At 38.0% G+C, this 25,371-nt stretch overlaps 1 protein-coding gene across 9 annotated transcripts in view; it reads right to left on the bottom strand.

The window, feature by feature from the left end:
* The window catches only part of Nrg3 (neuregulin 3), a 970,742-nt gene that overhangs the window by 10,009 nt on the left and 935,362 nt on the right, over nucleotides 1-25,371 (bottom strand). For all 9 annotated transcript variants that reach the window (XM_051206895.1, XM_051206901.1, XM_051206896.1 and 6 more), the window contains exons 5-7: nucleotides 21,705-21,807; nucleotides 14,821-14,947; nucleotides 769-896 (exon numbers count right to left, since the gene is read on the bottom strand). In XM_051206895.1, coding sequence (XP_051062852.1) covers nucleotides 769-896; nucleotides 14,821-14,947; nucleotides 21,705-21,807 — 358 coding nt within the window. The remainder of the gene's footprint in view (nucleotides 1-768; nucleotides 897-14,820; nucleotides 14,948-21,704; nucleotides 21,808-25,371) is intronic.

The following is a 25,371-nucleotide window of genomic DNA, read 5'->3' as shown; positions in this document are numbered from 1 at the left end:
CTAAGAAAAGAAATATTCTGTCATTGAATAACTTTTACAGATTAAAGATACTCATTTTAGTACACACAAGCACAATGTCTATTCTAATGTTAGTTCCAAATGCATCCTTTGGTTTGAGCTGTATACCATTGATTTTTTAAAAAATTAATTCCTCATGCATAACACACAACCATGTGGATGAAAAGATGCTGGAGAACACACCCAGCTTGAGAATTTCCTGTGATGCATCAAAAGACTTTGTATCTGGCCTTCACCTCCAAAAAAATTAGTTTCTATGATCAGCTCACACACACTCAAAATCATAGAACTCCTCTGATAGCAGTATATCTTATAAGCCCAAAAGACGGCACTCTCCAGGATTTGCCTCTGGAAACTTTTCTTTTGTGAGGAACATTTGGAACACTTGGTGCATATCACATCAGCTGCCTAGAGGAGAAATAGACATGAGTTTTGCAACCAGTGACAAGAAAAAAAAAATCACAGTTTTAGTAGGTTTTCCGAGTGCAATTGCTTCATTCACTGGTCTGTGCCTGCAGCTCTGCTGAAAGCTAACAGTTCCTTTATGCTTTTGTAGAGAGTGATGTTGCTGAGAGTAACTGAGGAATTTGCTTCCTGGCTGTGGATTCCCTGAACATCACCTCCATGAATAACCTTAATTATATAGAAGCAAGAACAATCACCTCTTTTGTGGGTCTGGTTGCCATTCTCTGACATGTGTCTACTTCTAATGTGAGCTTACACACTCCCACCATGATTAGTTAACAGTACCTGTGGTGCTTGACAGGCTGGCTTCCTCGGTCAGGAGAAGGGATCTCAGGGAATGACTGGGAACTTGCAAAACTTGACTCCATTATTTTCTCCAGTGCAGTCACAGGATGCCTGTCTGCCTTTGAATACTGTAGGAAATCACATGCAGACTTGTGAGCTGTGGGTATATTATGAGAGGTGGGCTGGCAACACAAGAGCTACGAATTGAGAAGTCTCAGAATGATAAAAACACTATGCATACTCTCTCTTTCTCTCTTTCAAGTAAACGGATAACAAGAAAGGAGAACAGTTACATTTACATTTTAACTAACCCAAGAGCCCATCTCTAACCAACTAGAAGCATTTGCTTAGTCTTAGATTTACATAAAATTCAGGAATAACTTGAAAACAAAGAGCACAACTACAAGAAAGAAAAAAAGAGGAAGGAAGGAAGGAAGGAAGAAGGAAAGAAAAAGAAAGGCAGGAAGGAAGGAAGAATCCAAAAGTATATCTTGGAATGGTATAGAAATTCCTTCTAAAAATTTCATTTTTAGTCCACATGTAAAACTAAAAGACATCTAACTTCTATTTACCTGAAGGTTAGAGGTAAGATGGGAAAAGATTAAAGAAAATAAGCATGATTTTTTTTTCTTTTTGGTGCTGAGAATTGAACCTGGTACCTTGCACATGCTTTAAGATGGCACTACCCCCTCAGTCCTAGAACAGAACCAAAAAAAATCAACTGTCACTCTAGTTGCTAAAAGTAAGGAGTTATGAATGTTCATTAATTTTAGACACTGGTAGGTACCCATGTTCTATGACTATGTTATAAGAAATGTATATAATCAAGAAAAAAGAAGGAAAGAACGCATGCAACAGAAACTGTTGAAGCAAGAATATAAAGAAAGAATGGTACACCGAAGGGGGGGGACTGCTGTGATAAATATAAAAACCTCCACAACAAGGAAAATTGAATTGCTAGATCTAAACATTAAAAGGCAAGTTCACACACCAACAATAAATTCGGCTATCCAATTTCTTAAGGAGCTTATTTCTAAACATAGAAGAAATCATGAAGCAGGTGTGGTGCATGCCTGTAATTCCAGGACTTGTCAAGTTGAGGGGTGGGCCTGATGAGTTTGGGGCCAGCCTATGCTCTATAGCAAGACACATTCTCAAAAACAAAACAAACAATAATAATAATAATAATAAAAACCACAATCATGCAAGGTGGATAAAGACATTACTTGAAAATTGTGGGGCTAAAAATGTATAAAAGCAATAATATCAAGTAAAATACAATTTTGTACTTCTACACAAATTACTTTTAAAGATTGATATTTCATATAAAAGAAAACAACTCAACAAGTAATAAATATTTATATATTTTTTTTTCTATTTTAGAGCAGTTTCAAAAGTACAGAGCACAGCTAATAGCACAGCATAAAACCTTGGAGGAATTTGGGCATGTTGACAGCTTTTAGTACATGATAAACAAATACATGTAGCATTGTCTGAAGAAAAAGCATGCCATTCAGCAAGAGGTAGTGGAACAGATTTTGTAAACTTAACCATGATAGAATATTAAAGAAGAGCATACTGAAGAAGTATGTAAGTTAAGAGAATCTGTGTAGCAATAAGCATAATTATTGGTAATGAGAAAAATAGAAGATCAATGTACCTTTCAGATTTGGATGAATGAACTCTCTGAATGAGGAAACAGTTTATATGACTGATGGTGATTTGCTAATAGCCTTAATTGACAGAAGTACTTTTTACTAGGACACAACATCCAGAAATTAAAGTAGGAAAATGTTTTTATTTAATAATAACAACTAATTACTTTAAATTAAAAAAATGACTTTGAAAAACATAGGCATAAATATAAACCTGGAAAAATATTTTCTATTCCCACATAGAAATGTGTAATATTGAAAAATCTGCCCAAAACCCAAATGAAAAAAATGTGGAAGGCAGAATGTTCCCCCCCCCCAATTTGCAATCAATATGTAGTAGATTTAGAATAGAAATTAAGAGGTTAATTTCAGAGGGACATCTTGAAGCAAAACTCAGCTAACTGTTCCGGAAGAATCTTCACTTCCCAAAGTAATCATTATAAGCCAGAAACTCATTCATTTTTTAAAACAATGGATTTTCAAAACAAGACTCTTGAGCCATTAGTTTAGTCTGTTTCTGCTTGAATCCTGAAATGGGAGATCTGTCCAAAATCCTGAGTGAAATCCACCCAATAACTGGTTTTGCTTACTGCTAGTATTTATAATTCATGTCACTTGGTTAAGTAAATAAAAATTCTTTTCAAAATGTTATTTTTAGAATGTCTTTCTCTATTAGTATTTCTTTCCTATTAAGCAACAAAAGTCATGTCTGATAGGAGATGTCATTCTGTAAATATGTTTCTTTTATTGGTTAATGAATAAAGCCCTGTTGGCCGAAAGGAAAGCAAGGCAGGACTAGGAGACAAGGAGGATTCAGGGAGAGTCAGGAAGAAAGTCAACATGTAGGACCAAGAGAGCAGATCCTGACCTAACCCTCTCTCCAGTAAGCCAAGACTACATGGAAATACTTAGATTAATAGAAATGGCTTAATACTTAAGACAGAGCTAGCCAATAAGAAACACTACTAAGTGGCCAACAGCTTTATATCTAATACAGCGTCTCTGTGTGTTATTTGGGGCTGGCACAGCTCTGGGACCAGGCTGGATAGAAAACTACTTGTAACACATTTCAGATGTTGAAATGATTTTTAAAAAATTAGTGGATCTATTGGAAGGAGAAGACAACATATAAAGACAATAGGTGGTTCACTGGCTAGGGGACCTCAGTTAAGAAAATACCCCAAAAGATTGATTAATTGGGAAAGCCTGTGGTGCATTTTCTTGATTGAAGATTGATATGAGAGGACATAGCTCACTGTGGACAATACAGATCCCAAGTTGATTAAGAAAGCAGGCTTAGACAATCATGAGGATCAAGCCAGTAAGCTATGTTCCTCCATAAGCTATGTTCCTCCATGTCTTCTTCATCAGAACCTGCCTACATGTTCCTAATTGTTTGAGCTACTTCCCTGACTACATTTGAGAATGAGTTGTGATGTGCACATGTAAAAGAAAGAAAGAAACCCTTTTTCCCACAAGCTGAATTTGGCTATGGTGTTTCATTGCAGCAGTATAAACCCTAATTAAGACATTATTAACTAATATTAGAATAAAAGAATATGTATTCATCTACCCCTTTCTTTCATGAAAAAGGGGTTTCTTAGTCACTGCTCTATTGCCATGAAAAGACATCATGACCAAGGAAACTTACAAAAGAAAGCATTTAAGCTTGCTTAAAGTTTCAGAGGTTTAGTCTATCATTATCATGGCTAGAATCGTGGTGTAATGCAGGCAGATTCTAGAACAGTAGGCTGGAACAGTATGCCTGATACATGGGCAGAGAAAGAGAGAACTTGGGGCTGGCATGAGCTTTTGGAATATCAAAGCTTATCCCCAGTGACAAGCTTCCTCCAACAATGCTAAACCTACCCCAATAAGCCCATACCTTCAAATCCTTCTAATCCTTTCAAATATTCTAACTCTCTAGTTAATAAGCACTCAAATGTATGAGCCAATGGTGGCCATTCTTATTCAAACTAACGCAGGTGAGTACTTAGCACTCTTCAGTAAATAATCACTATATCATCTTGTGATTTATTATTATTCAATAATTTTTGACTGTGAAAATATACATGCATGTCACTTTGTATCTATATCATAACTAATCTACACAAATAAAAGACCATTCTCACTGCATCAGTGAGCATGGGACCCTCTAGCTGTGCAATGTATCCAAATTTCATAACTTTGTGAAAGTAATCAACCTCTTCAAAGACAAAAAATATCAAAATTTACAGGAAAATATGTAACAATAAAAGTCTTAGATTTGTTAAGTAACCAGAGCTATATTAATAATATTAATAACACTTAAGTGTCTACAGGTCTTATAAAACAATGCTAACGCTTAGTGGGTCAGATCTGTCTTACAGGTATATGATAGTGCACCTGTGGAAGGTGGCTATATTATAGCCTTAAGAAACTTTAAATGTACAGGGGTCCTAAAAATGAAGGTGAAAACTACACATAAGCACTATTTAAATGTCAAAAAATATGACATAGGTGCAATATTAACTTCTGATTCTACTGATATTTGTCCTGTGGAAGGAAAATTATGCACATGGATGGTTGTAGTGAATCCAATTTTTTTCTTAGTGCAGTTGGTGGGGGCCAGACAAAAGGTAGTGATTGATAGGTATTAAGGGAGATATCAATGTAAAGTAATGTTTAGCCAAATTTAGGTACAAAGGGTTACATTTAAAAACTATCGCTGGGTGTTCATCTGTGATCTGTTTGCCAAAAGGGCCTATAAGCAAAATCATTTCATTGCCAAGAAATACATGTAGCTCACAGATCTTGTTTTGAACATCACTCTGAAATGAAAGAGAGTTATTAGGATGAAGGCCTGATTCTATCGTTAGGATAGATTATCTACAGAATAAACAAGAAATGTCCTGTGGTGTTTAGCACAAATACTTCGAGAGCTGACCAGTTGACCGCTACTATCCAAATGACACAGGCAACTAAACTATTGGACAAAGCCAAATTACCCTGATCACATATTGAAATGGGAATTGTAAAACTGTATTTGATGAAAAAAAAAAAACAGTAATCAAACAAAATAAATCCCACTTTCTCATTTGAGTTTATCAGTTAATGATGTCAAAACTCTGAACTGCCCACATCGACAGAGCCATACCAGTGCTTATAAACTGACATGAGTAAAAAAGGAAGCTAAAGATGTGTGTTGACAATTATAGAAGCAAGGTCATTCCTGGGTGAAGCTCTAAAATAACATCAATAAATCAATAAAGAAAAAATGGCAAGATAAGAATTTTATATTTCAGTCAATTGAGGAATTCAGCAAATATACAGGTTTGTAAACATTTACCAGGATGGAGGTTTAAATTTTTTACAACTATGGCATTCCAGTGTACATTGTTAAATTAATATTTTCTGTTATGAGAAGCTAAACATATGCTACCGTATATCATATGTTTTATGTATAATTATATAATATATTTTATTAGTAGTGTCTTTTTAACTTTTCTGTAAATCAAAATATTCCCCTTGACGGCATACATAAAATGAAAAAGAAGAAACGACACATGAGCACATACAAAATGTCTAGAGACTAAAGGCAGACATGAGTCTCTGCTCCCATCTTTCTTGGTATCTCAGCTGAGGGCTCTTAAAATTCATCCCACTGTCTGCCAAACAGTTCCTTTGTACCAAGCCTTCCTGCAGGTCTGCATAACTGCCCAGGACCAGAGCCTTTGTGCACGTGCTCTGTACTAACAGCATTTATTGTAGTTTCTCCTAAAGATCTGGGGAGACGCTGAAACCTCCACGTTGGTGTTTTTACCTATCACACCTGTTCTCAAGTGATGCTTGAGTGCTCTGGTCAGCTGCCTGTCTGGATTTCCCTGTGATATGATCCAGATTTCACAAAGTTTGGCAGTAGGTTTCATGCACTCTGTGCCTCAGACCCTGTTGGTCTTGTGATTATGCTTTCTTACAAACTCGTTTCGTAGAAAATATACAATGCCTTTATTAGTGAATAAGGAGATTCAGCCATCCATTCACTGGACCTCAGAATGAACATGAATGATTTCCTTTTCAACAGTCTAGATTCTTGGGGGAAGCCCTCATCCTAATAACCATTCTGTATGTAATGCCCCCCTGTGGGCATAGAGGTCTTCCATTGCCATCTGCCTCCTTGCTGCCTTGCTCCTAACAAACTGCTGGTGGTGTGTTGAAATCAATAGGCCTGTCAAATAAAGCAGGATGGTGTAGGTAGTAGAGCAATGACATTGTTGTTCCCAGGACTGGTGCTTGCACACAGTGGGAGCCGGAAGGTTAAATGAAAGCTGGGCTTCTTTTGGAAAGCAATGTTGACAGAGCAGATAATCACCTGCTGGAACCCCAGGCCATAAAAGCAGGAGGGAGAATGTTTGAAAAACAGTTTTAAATGCATGTCTCTCTACACATTCATCTATGAATGTGTCAAAACTTCTTTATTACCAGTATGTCTCAGGAGCTGAGAGATGGAAAACTGAAAGCACATGCATGCCATATTTTCGAGAGTGATGATTTAAATGCACGTAATTAAAAGAAACTTGCCCATTGTTGCTTTGAGATTTTTTTTTTTTTGTGATTTTTGTACCTTAATAATAAGAACTCTAACAACTTTCCCCAGAGTTCCTCTAAAGCAAACTGTAACTATAGTCCTCTTTCAGACACAAGGGACAGTAAGCTCCCTTTCCACCTCCATTCACACCCTGAGCCTCCATCAATTACTGCTTCAGCTTGCAAAGAGCTGTTTTCCTCTATGTATTAATGCCTGAGCCTTCCTGCAAGAGGCTCTCACAGCACCCCCCACTCCATTGGCTATAGACATCAGCTTGCCTTAGGGCCCATATTTGAGTGGTTATTATTTAGTAGATGTCACCTGCCATAATAAGGAAATGCCCAGAGTGCAGGGACATTTCATGCATGATGAGAATTTTGAATCACTATGACAATTCTTCATGTGTCTACTGATATTTATTAACTGTTTAATATGTATATGAATGTAAAGATGAATGCATGAAGCAGTAAGTTAGTATTTGATATGTTGAACAAGAATTCATGTGTTGAGAAGAATTACTCAAAAGTAATTAATGATTTTGAAGAAATGACCCCTGGCTTAAACCTACAAGAAACGCCAATGTCTTAAACTTACTCTCACTACTCAATTCAAATATTACTGGCATGGAGCAGGTCTCAGACCTCCCTTTGAAGCTATTCAGAGTTTTTTTTTTTTAAACTATGTTTTTAAGTAGCTATATTATAAAATAGGATATACTTACTTATTGTCAGAAAGAAATGGGCCCTACACAGAGAGGTAGGGAACATAGCAGGATTGTAATGCCCAGAGGTTGGAAGCAGATCAACAAAGGTCAGATTTACCAGTCACTCCTTAACCAAGCCTCATTCCTTTACTCTAAAGAGAATGACTCCTGTCACCAACACACTTCACCCCACTTCCCTACCTCTGTGATGTCACATATGATATTTACTATTTAAAATTGTTTTCTGGTGATGCCAGACCTACCCTTTCCTTGGATACCATTAAAAATGGAGCCCTTGCCTTATTTGGTGTAACTAGAGCATCCTACTTTAGACTCTGGCCATAATGCCCAGCTGCTACACTGATAAATCTCCTGACTGAAGGATGATTCCACTTAACCTGTTTATCTTAAATCCCTTTTCCTCTCCCTATCCAAACCTAACACATACCTATTTCTACTATTAGCCTGTGCGCATTCTTCAGTCACCAACCATAAGTAAATATTAAATAAGCATTATTGAATAAATACACTCCTAACACTTATCATGGATGAGTTAGGTATTGCATTCTTTATTCTTACATTTTAGCACTCTTTACTATCTTTAACTTGCTGTGGCAGCATTAGATTCTGCCTAAGGAAACCTTCTGATCAAACTAATGGAATCTCTGGCTGTGTAGAGGGCTAACATTCCAGTTGTGCATGTTAATCATCTAAGGGACCGACTGTCATGAAGGCCCTGCCACCTTAAGCCATGCTTAATCAGTAAGAGAATAATTTTTCCTTCAATAGTATAATGTACTTTTTCTTCCCCAAATTTCCATCCCCTAGCTCTGTCACGTAACAGCCCAGCTATGACTTTTGGTAAGTCAGTTTTCAGAATTATTCAGAAAACTCTAACTTTCCTTCTTTATTTCCATCTCTATTCTAAGCATGCTTTACCTAATATTTGAGAGTTCACTGTTTTCCCCAAGCCCCACTCCTGCCATAAGGCTGCTTGTCTGTCATGTGCTTGACCTCCATTTGGTCCTACCTCTTCTTTATCTCTGCCTTCTAGGCAGTAGTTGTGATTTACAGCTTGCCTGCTCCATCATTTTTTCTTTCAAACTCTAATAAAATTATACTCAAGTTACCTTTTGTGTCTGTACTTAAGTTCCCTTATTAATGAGTCAAAGGCCCCCAAGAGAGGACCCTGATTTCCCTATAATTTTTACTGAGTGGTACTCTCACACATAAACCTGTCTTTAAAGTGGCTATATAATTTTCTTACCTTTATTTCTGGTTTTGAATATGCTTTCTTGGTTTTATGTGAGCACAGATATCTTCCCCTTCAATATCTATTTGTCTGATCCTTGAACTCCACTGAGAAGTTCCAAGCTATTGTCTCAATGGCTCAGGAGGCCATAACTCTATCCTCCGTGCCTTCTTATCCAGGACACAACTAATGATAGTTCACCGCTAAGTCACAAATAGTCTACTTATAAACCTACTCTCAACTTTAGCCAGAGTTGATGTGTCCCTAATATCATGTGACTTCTTGTGACTAAGTTTTTCACCTACTGTTAAATGAGTATAAAGGAAGATCTTTCCCATGAATTTTTAATGACCTGAAAGGATGCCAGACACGGATTATTCATTTGTTAAACATTGCAATTTGCAAAGAATTTTAGAGTAGTTAATCTGCACTTCAAGATAAAGCTTAGGTTTGCCCAATATCACAACCAAGTTGGATATAGTGTATTCTTTGCGATGGAGATAAATGTCAAAATGTTCACAGGAGAAAGCTGGTAATAGCGCTGGGTGGGTTTTCACAGATCTGCAGTGGTTACATGCCACCAGAGCATAGACTCTGACCATCTGTAGCATCTTTGACATTTTGGGAGAGAGAATTTTTGGTTACAAGAGGAGCTCCTGCATTTGAGGATGTGTTTCTCAGGCCCTGGTTTGTACCTACTGCATTCCAGCATCACTCTTCTTCCAAGGTTTCCAGGTGTTTCCAGACTTTGCCAACTGAGGAAGATTAGCAAACCAGTCTCTGCTGAGACCCCACAAGAGCCCCTTTCCTTACATAGATGCATGCATAGATGAGATGCTTGCTTATGGAAGTGACTTTCCTAAGTTCCCAACCCATTTTACTGTTCTGTACAAAGGTTAAATAGTCAACCTTACAAGTTAGTACATTTCCAGCCTCATTTCAATTTCTCCCCCATGTAAAGTTGCTGCTACAAAGAGATAGAAGGTCCTGTTGTGACTATGTATTCTTATCATTCTAATAGTTCTTACAATGAGCTAATTCCCCCCATTCTAGAATCAGAGGTCATTGGCCTGTAGGCATGGAGCATGGCTTACATACTAAGCTTGATGCTCCAGCTATGTAACATCCCTCCTCTCCTCGGAATCTTTAAAAATGAACACACGGTACCAGGTCTGTCCAAACGGGAGCATCCCTTCATAACCCAGTCATACTGCACCCGGAGTTAATAGCTCTCCTAATAAATTTCTTATATGAAGACTAATTTTTCTCTCTGTTTCCCTCTCTCTTTCTCCGTTTGTCTGTCTAACCTATTCAACTTAAGGCACTTCTCTCAGAGTTACAAAAGGGAGCCTCACTTTGCATATAAAGCCTTTCTTAGTATGTTTTAAATGAATTGTTTCTTCCTAATTCTCTCCTACCCCAAGACTCCATCACAGTCTGAAGACCTTTTCTCCTAATAAACATTAGTCCTTAAATCAATCACGTTACAGAGTCTTATTTGAGTAGATTACTTACACTACAGTCAGGTTTAACAGAGGTTGCTATTTCCTCATAGTTCTTGCCAGAAAGAATATGTAGATATAAATATATGTATATCTGTAAACTTACAAAGCAAAAGTGTTTTCAAATCACCTCTAGTACTTTCACATTTTAATATTCATCCACCTAAAAATTCTAAAGTCTTTTGTATGGTTCTTGTTCTGCAACTGCCCAGACTCCCTGAATCCTTCCTTTTATGAATTTCTAGAAAGCACTGATGTAACACAATGTTCCTTTTGAAGGACTAATTAATATCTGTTCTCCATCACTGTTTCCTCCCATTTTACAATGTGAAAAATTTGCAGGCAAGTTGCTATTTGCTTCCTGTAATAAAACTGAGCATGCAATTCACCAATGAAGAAATTTGACCAGAAATATATACAGAGATTATACTTTACCATCAAATGGAATACAAATTTCAAAGAATATCATTTTCTACTATTAAATTAGCATAAGAAATGTTGATAAAGATTTAGTAAAACTGGCAACCATCCACATTGCCTACTAGGGTTGAAGTTGACATGAACTTGTGGGAGGAAGTTAGTTCATTTCAGTCTAGTTTAATTAAAGGAACCTGCTCATTTAATCTCTTGAGTGGCAGTCGGCAATGCATATGATGCAGTCACTTGGTATATCTAAGCTCTTCAATGCAAGCTGCTCTACCTTCACCCTGATTAGCCTCCTGGTCTCCCAACTTCTGTTCAGTCATTTCCACTGATTATCTCCTGGGACTCCAATTAAATGCTATGTAAGTAGAAGGCAGGCAGAATTCATGACCCTAAATATTTCTTTATGATATGGACTAATTTGAGTTAAAGGTCACAGAGAACAAGTGAAGGAAGGAAAAACCCTACAAATGGGCCAGATTTTCCTTTTGGAGAGGAAAGTCGACATGTGCAAACACATAACTGTGTGCTGTCTGAGAAGACAAAGCCTCTCAACAAATCTTACCAAAAATGCAGACATTAAAATCTGCAAAACAACCCGAACAGTTACCCCATATTGTTTCTGCCCATATTTCCATAATCTGCCTTTCCTAGAAATCCCAAAGCCCTCTTTCATTTAGCATAAAATACCATTTAAGCCTAAATTCATAATATCCCTTTGTATCATTTGCTTCGGAGTATTCAGTGTGTTAGATTAATGAGGTATTCATATCTTAACCTCTTTTCTCTGGTTCATCTGTCTCCTATTAAGAACCTATCAGAAAGAACAGTGGGGAAACAGATATTTCTCAACTCATGTCCTTTTCCTGTACAACAATGATGATGACACAAAAAGATGCCATCTGCATGTCCCTTGAATAATGATACAGAAGAGACTCTTGTTACCCTGTGACCAAAAAAAAAAATAAATAAATAAAAAAAAAAAAAAAAAGAAAGAAAGAAAGAAAAAACAAAACAAGAACACAATTTCCTGGGTCCAGTAGGCTACAGAGGAGAGCTGGGGAGAGTCAAAGGAAGGGTAGAGGTACTAAAGAAGTCATATGTGCTGAAGGTCTTTCAAATGCTGGGAACCCCACAGATAACTCATTTCTTCACTGTAATTTGAATCATAATATTCAAGTCAGGGGAAGAAAAGGGAGACAAACGAAATTTTCCTTTTAATATTGTTGTTACTAATAGAGAAGAAACTGAATGCTTCTTACAATGGCTGGGCAAGGAAACTATAATGAGGTCACTCTGGGCAATTATGCTGTTACCTCAAATGAGTGTGTGCCAGGCATACAGAAAACAGACCTGACTGCTTCCCATTAAGTCTAGCCTATGGGCTATAGAAGCCATAGCCTCTCTCCAGGTATGCTTTGATCTTCATGGTGACCCCACACTAGAGGAGCTGAACAAATACTAGCTGTGTCTTCAGTCATTCAGTTCTGCTTTCCTACAATGACTCTTCTGCCATAGAGTACCTGGAATCAAATGAAACTCCAGAAACTTGAAAGGCCTTTCAGGTGTCTTCTCACCATACCTGATGACAGCTCCTTGGCTTCCCTTCCCAAAGCATTTTCTAAAAAGGGCTCATGATTATAAATGTGGATCTCCTAAACTCAAGAGGAGTTTTCATGAGGACCTAGTGGTCACTCTTTGAAATGCAATCATCAGGAAGGATAGAGGGTCTGCCTCCCAGAGCTAAGGAAGGTACATTTCAGACCCCAGTATCAGCTAACCAGCAGACACAGCTGCCTGATGGCATTTACACTGTCCAACCCTTTGAACTCTTAATTCTTTGCCTCTGATTAAGGCCTTGCTCAACTCTGTTTCAGTACTCTCCTCCTCCCTTTCCCAGGCCTGGTCACTGCTGAACCTACTGAAGTTAAGTATAGTTCATGCTGGACCCCCTTTCCTATTCAATGTTAAGTTACTGATTACAGTCTAGCCCTGCTGCTTCTGCAGGTGTCTGGCTTTGTTTATTATCCCCAGGGCCAGTTGCTAAGGAACTGAAGTCCTCATCATGGTGGCTGTTGAAGGTGCTGGGATTATACTCATTAGGAATCATTAGCAAAGGCATTCTCTCTGTTTCTGAGCAGAACAATCCTGCACATTGCCATGAATAAAAGTTTAGTGAAACTTTGCTGTGAAGCAATTCAGATTTATGAATTTCACATTAAATCAGCTAAGTACATCTGTTACACTCATCATAATGGCAACTTTTGGGTAATGATTTCTTAGAATCACAAATGATGTGCAAATTCTCAGCGATTTAAGCATTTGGAAGGGCATGCATGCGGCCCGGGTGATTGCCTATTATCCTCAAACACCAGGCTTGCACCATGGCCTTTGTTCTTTCATTTCATCCCAAGGAATCTAGAAGCAGAGTCTCATGTGGGGGCAAAGAATTAACCCTACAAGGCATGTCTCCGCATGTGTTAGATAGCATCCCATTGTGTTTAAATCACTATTTTACAATGTATCTCAGCAACCACTGAAAGTACTTCTCAAAGAATGAAGCAAGCAGAGTGTGTGTTTGGCTTCCAGATTTAAGACCCATATACAGCATCAGCCCTGCTATTAGAAGTGACTCTTTTCTTTTTCTCCTCTATTCTATTTCTATCCCTGTCTCAATCTTCCTGTTCCCTCATGCCCACCTCTCCCCTCCTCCTCTTCTCCCCTTCTCTTTCTCCTAGCTCCCTCTCCCCTCCCTCCATGCTTCTGATTTTCTCAAGAGCTTTTGCCTCTTTACCCTTCTCTGGTGGACCACGTGTGTCTTTCTCAGGGTCCTCCTTGTTTCTTAGATAATTGAGGGAGTCATTATAGATTTAAGGAAAAATCTGGCACTAGGGAAATACCCAGAGATCTACAAGGATGAACCCACCCAACTAATAATCTAAGCAATAGTGAAGAGACTACCTTTTAATGTCCTTCCATGATAATGAGATTGATGTCTACCTTATATACCATCCTAGAGCCTTTATCTAATAGCTGATGGAAGCAGACACCCACAGCTAAACACTAGCAGAACTCCTGGAATCTAGTTAAAGAAAGGAAGGTCAATGCCAGGCTGGAGAAACCCATAGAATCAGCTGTCCTGAACAAGAGGAAGCTCTTGCATCCCAGGCTGATTGATGGGAAATAAGCATAGTGCCAACCCAGACCCTCTGGATGAGGGTGTTGATTAGAAAGACAGGGCAGTCTATGGAGCCTCTGGTAATTGATCAGCATTTATCCCTAGTATACAAAAGGACTTTGGGATCCCAAAGAGAGGGATACTCTCACAGTTTAGACACATCAGGGAGGGCCTAGGCCCTGCCCTAATGATATGACTGACTTTGAAGACTCCATTGAAGGCCTCACACTCCCTTGGGAGCAGAAAGGTGATGGGGTGGGATTTAGTGTGGATCATAGGGGAGGGTGGGAGGGTGAGGGAACTGGAATTGATATGTAAAACAACCTTGTCTCTAATTTAAATTAAAAAGGAAGAGGGGGGGAGGAGGGAGAGAGAATTGTCTTTGTGACCACATTTCTCATTTAATCCTAACAATGAACATTTTATGCCCTTTTTAACCAGACTTGAATGTCATTTAGCCTTCAGAAGTATGACATTGTATCCCTGCCACATTTTTAACACAAAGACCCAAAGTGGTTTATAGAACAAACAACCAAAACTCAAATCATTGTTATAGGTCAGTTATTATGAAAGGTTAGAATCATCTTTCTCATTTAGTATTCACACAACACACACACACACACACACACACATTCATACAACGGCAAGATGATTTAAGCAAGAATTGCTATAGTACTGAACAACTCTATTGTTCTGGTAACAGGTCCCTTACCCACTTTGCACCTAAAATTCTGAGGTGGGCAACAAAGGAATGTGGAGATGTTCAGCTTACACTTTGAAGCTGGACATGACTCTTCATCAAGCTCTCAGACTTTGTCACTGTGCTGGATGCCTTGAGGCTGTAGTTTTTCCCATTCTGTGACTCTTTCAGCTGCTCCTGGATTTGTTTAGCTTGTTTCCTGCAGATATAAATATGTGGATAAATATTTGCACAGATATTGTCTGCTAATTTGAAGTTTTATTTTTAAGTTATCCATATTTGTCACATGTTAAAGCTAGCTAGTCTGGTCCACAGAGGCAGCCCTCAATCCCTTTTCAACCACCCCCCAAAATACCTTTGACTAGAGATAGTTTGGCATTACTCATTATCATATATTGGACAATAATCAATGACAACTATAAAAAAAAAAAAACATGGTTATAATGCATGGGTACAAGCAATCCCTAACATGAAGGTAGAGATGCCATAGAGAAGTACCCAAAGTTAAAATTTGGAGCTAGGGCTTGACTAACATGTTGGCAAAAATATGCTAATATTTATATACTTCAAATATATGTAGCATATGTATATACTAATGTGTACACTTTATTTTTAATCTGTTTGGAGAGCTTATTTTATGTTATCAGGAAACCAAATAATAAAATAGTTATCTTTTTTTTTTCCTTTGGGATGGTACTGAAGGTCAAATCTGGAATCCCATGCAGGCTAACCAAACCCTCTCCCTTGATCTGTATATCTATTCTCTAACAGAGTTAACCTTTAATGAACTAATACTTAAACACTAATTTGCAACACATTGTTTTAAAGTCCACATTACTCTCCTTATTCATTGTTTTATTTATTTCCACAATAAACCTTTGTAGTGAGGTAATACTCTACCCCCATTTAATAGATGAGAATGCCAAAGCAGGAAGGAATGAAGTCATTCAGTAAAGGATGTTTGGAGTGGAAGGTTTCAAACCACTCAGTCTTGAGGCGAACTCTGCTTGGAACCACTACTCAGAACCGGCAAGCCACTTGTAAAAGGTCCTTCAGCTTCCAAATGGGTGAGTAGAGACTGCTCTAGGACTTTGAATCCCCAAGAAAAGTACCCTTGCCTTGAGTACGTTGTTTATTGTTTATACCATTCAACGTCTGTACCAGAAGGGTGGACAAAACTTTTCTTTCCATGGTTTCACAGCATTGGTATATCACTTCTAGACTCATAAACTTAACTGCGAGATCATTTTCTGAAGTTTGGTTCTCCAGTTCTCAGCCAAGGAGAAAACCCCTGGTAAAAGGCCTCTGATATGGAAAGCTTCCCAGGCAGTTAGTGTTCAGATGGGCTTCACTGAGGGACTGACACTTGAGACCCCCAGTCTACCAATGGCCAGTTTCCGCTACTCTCATAATTACCTAAACTTCTCTGAGCCTGTTTCCTTACATTGGATTTATAAGCGCTATCTTCCATGGATACCATGGCAGCTACAGGCAAAGTGTTCCTGTTTTCCTTTGTGTTACCCAGCCTGCTTGGCACCTTGGAAAGATGCTTTAAAATTGATTAGGACATTGCCCCAAAGATAAAAGATTGTACTAATTGCCTCTCTCACGCAACAGCGGTATACTTTCTAAAGGATTTGAAGGTAATGAGCATCTTTGAATTTTAACCCCAGTGTGAAGTAGCTGTCTGTTTTAACATTTCTTTAATCTTTTCAATTATTTGGGGGGACTTTTAGGTCTAACCCTCTCAATTGCTTTAATCCAGTTAAAGTACTCTATCCACTTCTTCAGAACAAATCTACAGCCTGTTGATAAAAATAAATTTTTCTCAGCACACATCAGACACACACACACACACACACACACACACACACACACACACACACACACCAGGAATTCATTTGAGAAGAAATAGGAAATTGCAGGGGAGGGGTGCTAGACAAATGTATCAGCAGGAAGAAGTAAAAGGTTTAGCACAAAGTAAAAATCTATGAAATAAGACAGAAACACTGTCTTTTCTGTAATCTCCTAATTCAGAAACTGGAAAATACGAGCTTTTAAAAATATTATTCATAAAAATGTTTGAATGTATTTCATGAATCCTTTCATAATTCACCTTCTACAAGTCCTGACTCAGCAATATTTCAGGATAAATGGCCTTTTACTTGGAATCTGCCTTTGTTTTTTTTTTTTTTTTTTTTCATTCCATTCATTCCTAGTCCTCTACTTTCACAAGTACAAAGAGTTTGCTTTTTTGTTTCCCCTTCTGCCCTTAGCAAAAGGAAAAGAGGAAATGATTAACATCTCATGGTTTTGCTCTCCTCTCTTGAGAGCAATCACTCTCTACAAGGTCTGTACATACACCCCTGAAAGCTACTAGCTCCACAAGGTCAGAACCAAACTTACTGAGCTTTATGTATCTCTGATGCAATGCCTTATAAAGGGGATGTGTGTAATGGAACTGTAGATGTCATGAAGGTTAAGTTATGGAGGAAGCAGACCTTGGGATAGGTATAACATTCGGGAATTTTATTGGATCTGTGTGGTGTCACCACTTTGAAAGTGTGACATAGGGAATGTGGAGTGGGAGAAACCAGCAGTGAGGCTGTGGGGTGCAGTAAGGATGTAGAATTTCGCTCCCATCTTCAGAGCCTTACATTGATCTACTGTTGGGTGGGTTATCTCAGTGCAGGCTGTTTGAGAGCATCTTCCTGTATTGTATGCTGGCAATATAAGGACAAAGACCTCCACTGCTGAAGAAGATAACAGCAGTGCATTGGAACATACCTGTGAACCCAGAATCCTTCACTCAGACCACAGCACATGGAAAGAATCAGATTGCCATATTGTGTATACATTTTACTGGCCATTCAAATTCCCAAGTTTCCCTCTCTTTACCCAATTGTGATAACTCATCTCTACCTATAACAATTTCCTCTCCTCTCCATGATCCTAATTTTAGGGTTGAGCCATGTGTTTGATTTTCAGTTACCTAAAGTCTGGTGCAGCCAACCTCATCCTTTTCTCCTGTGTAAGTTAAAAGTAAAGAGAAACTCCTTTTTAAAAAGTTCAGTGTCCAATCAAAACAAGTGAGCAAAGGCTAAAGGCTGAAATTAATCATCATATTAACTGTGAATGGGGAGACATGGGCTTATTGGGAGTGGTGGGAATTCATTTTGGCATTACTGGAGGATTCAGTCATCTCCACCAGAACTTTCTCTGAGTGGAAGATGTCTTCATTTCTGACACCTTATGTTACCCACCTCAGTTTTTGTTTTGGCCATAATTCTACCTTCTGTGTGAGATTGTCTGTTGGAACATCCTCATGAAGAAAGCTATGTAAAGAGAATTTTGATAGCTGTGAAAAAAGTCCAAGAAAACAAGGCAAATTCTTGTGACAGCAACTCCTCTATAATATGGATTGTTCTTAGAATGTACTTTTTTGTCCCTCTCTCGAGTAGTAAGTAAATAGGAGTGGGTATACTTCAGATTGCATATCAACTATTATTATTTTCCAAGTACTGATTGTCCTCATGACTTTGAATGCAGCCTAAACTTGTGACCCTTGCTTATTTGGCCTTGCTTAACTCTCAGAATACCCTCAAATTATAAATTGTCTGATGTCATGAATAAAGTTGGCTGTTGCATGAAACTTTAGTCCACTTCAGTAGACTCCACTGGTCCAGGTTTATGCCAACTAGAGCAGCAATAGTTGCTGTGATACCATTTGATGAGGTCACACAGTGGCAAATGTACCAAGAACAGGGAGAAAATACCAGAGTAGTCATGAGAAATAGAACATAAATGGCTGTGAGCATGGAGCTTTTTGCTAAGTACCAGTCCTCTCTACCCAAAATGTTATATCTCACTCTTTCGGATGCATAACTTAGTGGACTCATTTGGAGTGCAATGAAAAATGCCTTAGGACCCTGTTAGAACTGGGGCTTCCAAAGCTGAAAAAAGTTATTATATCCTATATATCCATATTATACATTACATATCTGTATTTTATGCATGAATATTAAGTTCAAAGCTCATTATTTTATCTCTAATGTTGGAAAAAGGAATGAGGAATCCATGACTCCATTAGAGAACTGTGGGTGTTCTAACAGTGGACCTTCCGTTTTGGTAGGTGGGAGATAACACTTGACAAGGAATAAACCTCTCAGACTTGGGAAGATGTTCTTAGCAAATCTACTTCCATGCCTCCCCTACAAGTCTTCTTTCTACTCTCTTCCCACCACATTTCCCTTCTAACTCCATGTGTTCTTTTTTGTTTAAACCACCAAGTAAACTTAGTGCTTCCTGTACGGGCAAGGGTGCCAGACCATTTACTGGCACAAACATAGCCTCTCAGGATCTGAATTGTTGAAGAAAACCGAATCTTCTCTCAGCAACCATGAGTTGACAACAGCTCCTCAGCTAAAGCAGATAGAAGGAGACCATCCAGGTGTGTACTTCTCCATCACCTTGGACTTCTAAGAAACCATGTTTCCATTGATACTCTGACTTCTTATTGTGCCCCAGCAACAGATGCTGGTTTCAGAGCTCCTTCACTATCTAGGGAAAAGGACTGATGGCCCTGATGTCACATATTCTGTACTTGCTTCTTTTCATTGTTAGGATGACTATAATCTTTTGCCTAAATGTGTTACAACTGCAAATTATACTCTACAAATAACTGATTAATTTTGTCTTCATAGCAATTTACTTATTGCTCTATAAATATAATATTCCTATCCATTTTCTTTCTTGTACACAGCTGTTAAAAGCAGGCACTCCTAATGCCAACCTGAGTGGGGCTACCCTTTGTGGGCTTGAATACTCCTCTTAATTTGGTATCTATCCAACCTCCAAGTTCTGGAATGAACAGTTATGAGTGTTAACAACTCAAGCCACCCTGAAGTGTTTCAGATCTGAATACTAAGCAATGCCCTTTTCAGCATCATCTCATTTAGCAGTTTCTTTAATTCTACAAGGTAATTTTTTAAATTTATATTTTGACAAAAAGTAAGCAGAAATGAAATATTCCTAGTAACATGAATCAATGGCCATTACCCTCATATGACCTTAGTGGAGCTCCAAAACAGCAGGGAAACTCCCAACCCAACTATGAACAGCTTTGCCATCCAGGTAGATGACCAGCTGAAAACCTGTGTGGGTCATAGCACCATATTTGTAATTTTCTACTTTGTTATTTTCCAATTTAATATTTTAAAATAAATTCCCATCTTATCTAGTACATGTTCTGTAAGGGCCTGTGTGTTGGCTTAGTCCCTAGCTTGGCACTCAGATACACTGGTGAAGACTTCAAAAGGTGGACTCATTGAAAAGTTTTCTGGTTATTGGAGATATTCCTTTGAAGGGGAGGGTGAGTCACTACCCCTTCCTTTTTTCTGCACATTCTTCCAGGAATCAGAATGCCCTCCTCTGTTCACACTGCAACTATGTTACGACACACGCTGTCACTATGTTACGACACACACTGTCACAAAAGCAAGAGGACTAATCAATCCTGGATTGAAATGAACAAAACTGAACCCAAATAAGGCTTTGCAAGTTCAGGATCTCACCTCTTTGGTAGGGCAACAAGGGCAGACTAATACCTTACTTGAAAAATGCATCAAAAGCCCAATTTGGAAAGTTGCAAGGGCAGAGTGTTAATCACTAACAGCCCAGTGTTCCTGGCACATGCTTGGAAATCAAATCACAGACAACAGTTACAGAGATGTGGCAAAAAATGTCATGTTGCATGCTGGATAAGGGCCTGAGTAAGAAAAATAGATATTATGTCAAAAACTAAGGAAGGCTGGAATATGGATTTTAGTTACACAGTACAATTATTAGAGATTATTGTGACAAGAATACCATGCTAATACAAGACTCTAATAATAGGGGCACTAGGTGCATGGGAATTCTCTGTACTGTTATTATAATAGTTCTGAAATTCTAAAAGCATTTGGAAAAAAGTTTGTTGAAATAATAGTCACTAATCCTGTAGTTGTGCCTGTATATTTTTTATTTAAAGCCATAATTGTAGCTCTCTTTAAAAATTGACATATATGACATAGAGATAGGGGTTATAAAGTATCTGGAAAGTGGTCCTTTTTTTTTTTTGGAAGAGAAAATAGACAGAACAACAATGAGCCAAAGGAAAGCAATTGCATATTGGCTGTGATTACACGCAGGCCACAGGCATGTCACTCAAGCCAACGTTTTAAGGATGAAGAACCCAATAGACTAACACTTTGACTTGTAATTTCTATTTTAAATGCAGGTGACATCATTTCTATAAAAAATTTCATCCATGTTCATTCATAAAAAGCAGAGTTATGGGCACATTAATATGCATGTAATATATTTTTAATTCTACTTTATGAATCTTCATAAGTGACTTCATCTGTGGGTAGTTTCTTCGCAATTGAAACTCACAGTTCAGTATCCCAAACTGTGAACCAGTGCACATTTTTTTGGTGTCCTTTCATGAAATATGACTTAAATTTTATGAGTACAAGGCAAAAGCTGTTTGAAAGTAAACTGGTGTTTTTGTGTAGATATTTTTTTTTTCTGAAAAGGACTTTTCCTATTGACAATGGTTGATAGCATTTAGGTTCATGGCAGTGGTTCCCCCACCCCACCCTATTTCCTACTGAGGAAAATTAGTCCTTTAGTGGAAGGGACTGAGTCCTTGTTAATGAAGACAGGTGATGAAGTTGTACAATCACTATGTATCTGAAACCTCCTCCACTGTGTGTACTAGAACCCCACCCTCCCCAAGGTGCATATGGCTGCCTACATTCACTGTGGCCCATGGAATGCTCTAATTCAACAAATATTACTGCTGAACCAATGTGCAAAAGGTCTCTCTGCTTGGAGTTAAAATAAAGACTATAAAGAAAGACTATAAAGAGCTTTCTTTTAGATGTAACCTTTAATCGCCAGAGAAATGGTCTTACTTGCTTTTGAAGTAGAATGCTGCACAGAACATGCCCACGATGACAATTCCAAAGATGATACATGAAATTGACAGCACCTGCCTTTGATAAACGTCTTCACTCTCTGTGAATTTGAAAAACAGAATTAGAATGGATGCTAGTGGGGCACAGAGACAGCAATCTCCATCTTTGTACTTTGAGCTGGTAGGAGACTTTCAAAACCAACTTTTTTTTTTCTGTTCCTGTTATGAATAGGAGAAAAATATGAGAAACTTACTATGATTCAATTTCTTTGTAGGAGTCTATACAGTATCTGGTTACTACTTTAAAAATTTCCCTTTTGGTATTTTCCAGCCACGTAAGTACTTATACATGTAACAACTTTATAAATATAGTAAGTGAATCTTATTATTTCTGAACATTGTAGACGCATATGTTTTGGAAACTGAGATGGGCCCTAATTAATGAGCTAGAAGGTGAGAGTCTCTGCACTTTCTGGTGCCAGCAAAAACTCACATTTTATTCTATGGCGCATAGATCTCTGTATTGTCTGACTTTTGTTTGGTCCTTGTTGATCCATTATTTATCTTTCTACTACTCTGATGTTGTCATCACTTTATGAAAGAGATTTCAGTGTTTATATAAATATCATGCTCACATGTCCATAGCTATCTCAGTGCCATGCTCTGGAATGGTAAGCCAATGTGGTACCTTGTCTCTTATAATTGTAAAATATGCAAACAAACACTTCACTTTTTAGTCACTACAGTTTACACACAACCACTTTTCTAAAATATGCTTAGTAAAACAATTCTTCCATCTTATTAAGAGGTTTGGATCCATATATTCTAGAACATTCTCTGTAAATTACCATCCTTTTGTTTTTATTTTTCCTTTAAGCACATAAACACCATAGTCCATGACTATAATCATTGACACATTTGCAAATTCTCTCTTCAACTGTTTCCATGTACTTACCTATTCATCTATTTGGAAACATACCTATACTTAAATTCAAGAAACTGGTGTCACCACTTTGAGCATCTCATACTACACCAAGAAGATATGCTACTGAACAGGTATTTTGTAAGATATGAAGGCTGAAAATCAGATTTCTTTGGTGAGCATCAAGTCCCAGACAATGTCATCAGTTCACATACCCAAGTTCATTCACCCACATCAAATGTACTCAAACATATGACCCATTGAATTTTCCCTTATTCTCAGATATTTCACAGGTCCAAAGGAAAATGAAATATCTGAGAAATTATTCCAACCTTCTAAAGTAAAGCATACAAAATTAACACATCTATTCTTATTATTCATTCTCTCCTTCCCTCCATTTCTTTCTAATCTCTGTGCCTTCCTCCCTCCCTCTTCATTAATTTAATTAGTGGTTCCTCAAATTTCAGCATGCTTTTCAGTCGCCTTGGAAGCTAGTAGAGTTCATGTGACCCTCATTTGCTCCTGGTGCGTTACTGAATAACATACCTCGGTTTGTACAGAACTTTTGACTTTTGAAAAATTTTAGGTGACTGTGAATTTTAGGTGACATTATGAAACACTGAGTGGAGGAGGAATGTACAGCACATGAATCACTTGCTTCATAACACCTAGATTTGTTTCCTTGTAAGAGATCATTATAGTATCCATGTTGGACCATCTAATAGACAAAGTGGATTTCAATGAATTTTCAGGGGGTTCTTATCCATATTATAGTTAGGGAATTATTCAGCTTGAAGAATACCCTCCTTTTATTAAGGAATAATTCTTTGCCTTATACTTCTCCTCTCACTTTAGAGTCTTCTCATCATTGAACTTGAAAGTTATTACTCTACAAGGCTAGAATTACCTCAGTGTAAAACCCAGAGGAAAACTTAAAACTGCTCTCATTATCAGACATGTGACATTTTCTTAATAAAAAGCCAGGGAGGCATATATAGTAACATATTCAAAATTAGTACATTACAAATAGGTGGAGTTGTCATGAGGAATGGAAGTGTGTGGAGATAGAACCTAAGGATTTCTATGATTGGCCACTTTAGCAAGTTAAAAAAAAAAAAACTGATGACTAGACTATTTTTGTTGTTGCTGCTGCTGAAGCCAACCATATTTTATTTCTAGAACATTCACTATATAATTTTCAAAGGAGTTTTTCTGCTTTAAGAAGTCCCACAAATGCTATTTCTTTTGTTTTCAAAGCATGAATAAATTTATTTTTATTTTAATTTAAATTTGAAACTAGCTTGTTTTACATGTCATCCCAGTTCCTGCACCCTTCCATCCTCCCCTGTTACTACCACCAACCCACATCCCATCCCCTTTCTGCTCCCCAGGAAAGGTGAGCCCTTCCATGGGAGATCTTCAAATTCTGTCATATCATTTGGATCAGGGCCCAGGCCCTCCCCCATGTGTCTAGGCTAAGGGAATGTCTCTCTATGTGGAATGGGCTCCCAGAGTTCATTGGTGTACTAGGGATAAATACTGATCCATTACCAGGGGCCCCATAGACTGCCCAGTCTTCCTTATTGACACCCATATTCAGGGGGACTTGGTGGGTCCTATGCTGGTTTCCCAGCGATCAGACTGGAGTCCAGGAGCTCCCCCTTGTTCAGGTCAGCATTCTGTTTCTGTGGGGTTCTCCAGCTCAGTCTAGACAATTAAAAAAAAAAAAACTAAATAAAAGAGCTTAGGAAAGCTCTCCAAAACTGGATATAATAGAAGGGAATTCCTAGCCCTTACAATGAACAGCTTCACTGGAAGCACACACATAAAATAGATAAATATATATCATCACAAAAATGGGAATACTTTGACCTTTATTGAACAATAATGTCTACTTGCAACACTTCCATTCGGCACTCTTCTATCATCAGTGTACTAAGGGAAATATAGAAACAAACTCATTCCATTTGAGACAGTGGAGGAAAACTGTCTTTTCAGACATTGTGGTCAACTGCGCAGGAAAGCCGTTGGAATCTACAAAGGACCTAGCAGAGTTGGTAGGTGAACTTAGATTGTTTATAGTACACAAGAGCACAAGAGGAAAATAAAAACATTGCTTGTACATATACATAATAGAAATAAAATATCCAAATTTGAAAGACATCATACCTTCACAAAACACCTAAAATACGCAGTAAAGTTAGACAAAACATATGCAACATATGTCGAAAAATTTTAAGTCTGACTGAGAGATTTGAAAGAATAGCTTACACAGATGTACATGTTAAGATAAGAAGACATACACTGCTGGGCAGTGGTGGTGCACACTCACAAGCAGCCTGTGAGTTAGAGGCCAGCCTGGTCTATAGAGTCAATTCCAGCTTCCAAAGCTACATAGAGAACCCCTATCTCAATGAACAAACAACAACAACAAAAAATAAAACAAAAAAGAAAAAGAGAAGAAGAAGGAGGTAGAGAAGGAGAAATAGAAGGAGAAGGAAAAGAGAAGAATGCGGAGGAGGAGGAAGAAGAAGAAAAGGATGATGATGATGACTACAACATACACTTAGACCAGGCATCTTCCCTGGTTGCAGAGTTCAATGCTATGGAAGCTGCAGAGTTTGTCAACAGACACCTGTAACACACCGGTATTGCCAGCACACTTAAGTCCAATAAAAAAGAGCTTGGGCTGCACAATGAGATAGTGACTCAAAACTAAACTCCTTGGAGACATTTTGTTATT

The sequence above is a fragment of the Phodopus roborovskii genome, unplaced genomic scaffold (genome assembly GCF_943737965.1).
Source record: "Phodopus roborovskii unplaced genomic scaffold, PHOROB, whole genome shotgun sequence".
NCBI lineage: Eukaryota > Metazoa > Chordata > Mammalia > Rodentia > Cricetidae > Phodopus > Phodopus roborovskii.
This window is presented reverse-complemented; position numbering and strand designations above follow the sequence as displayed.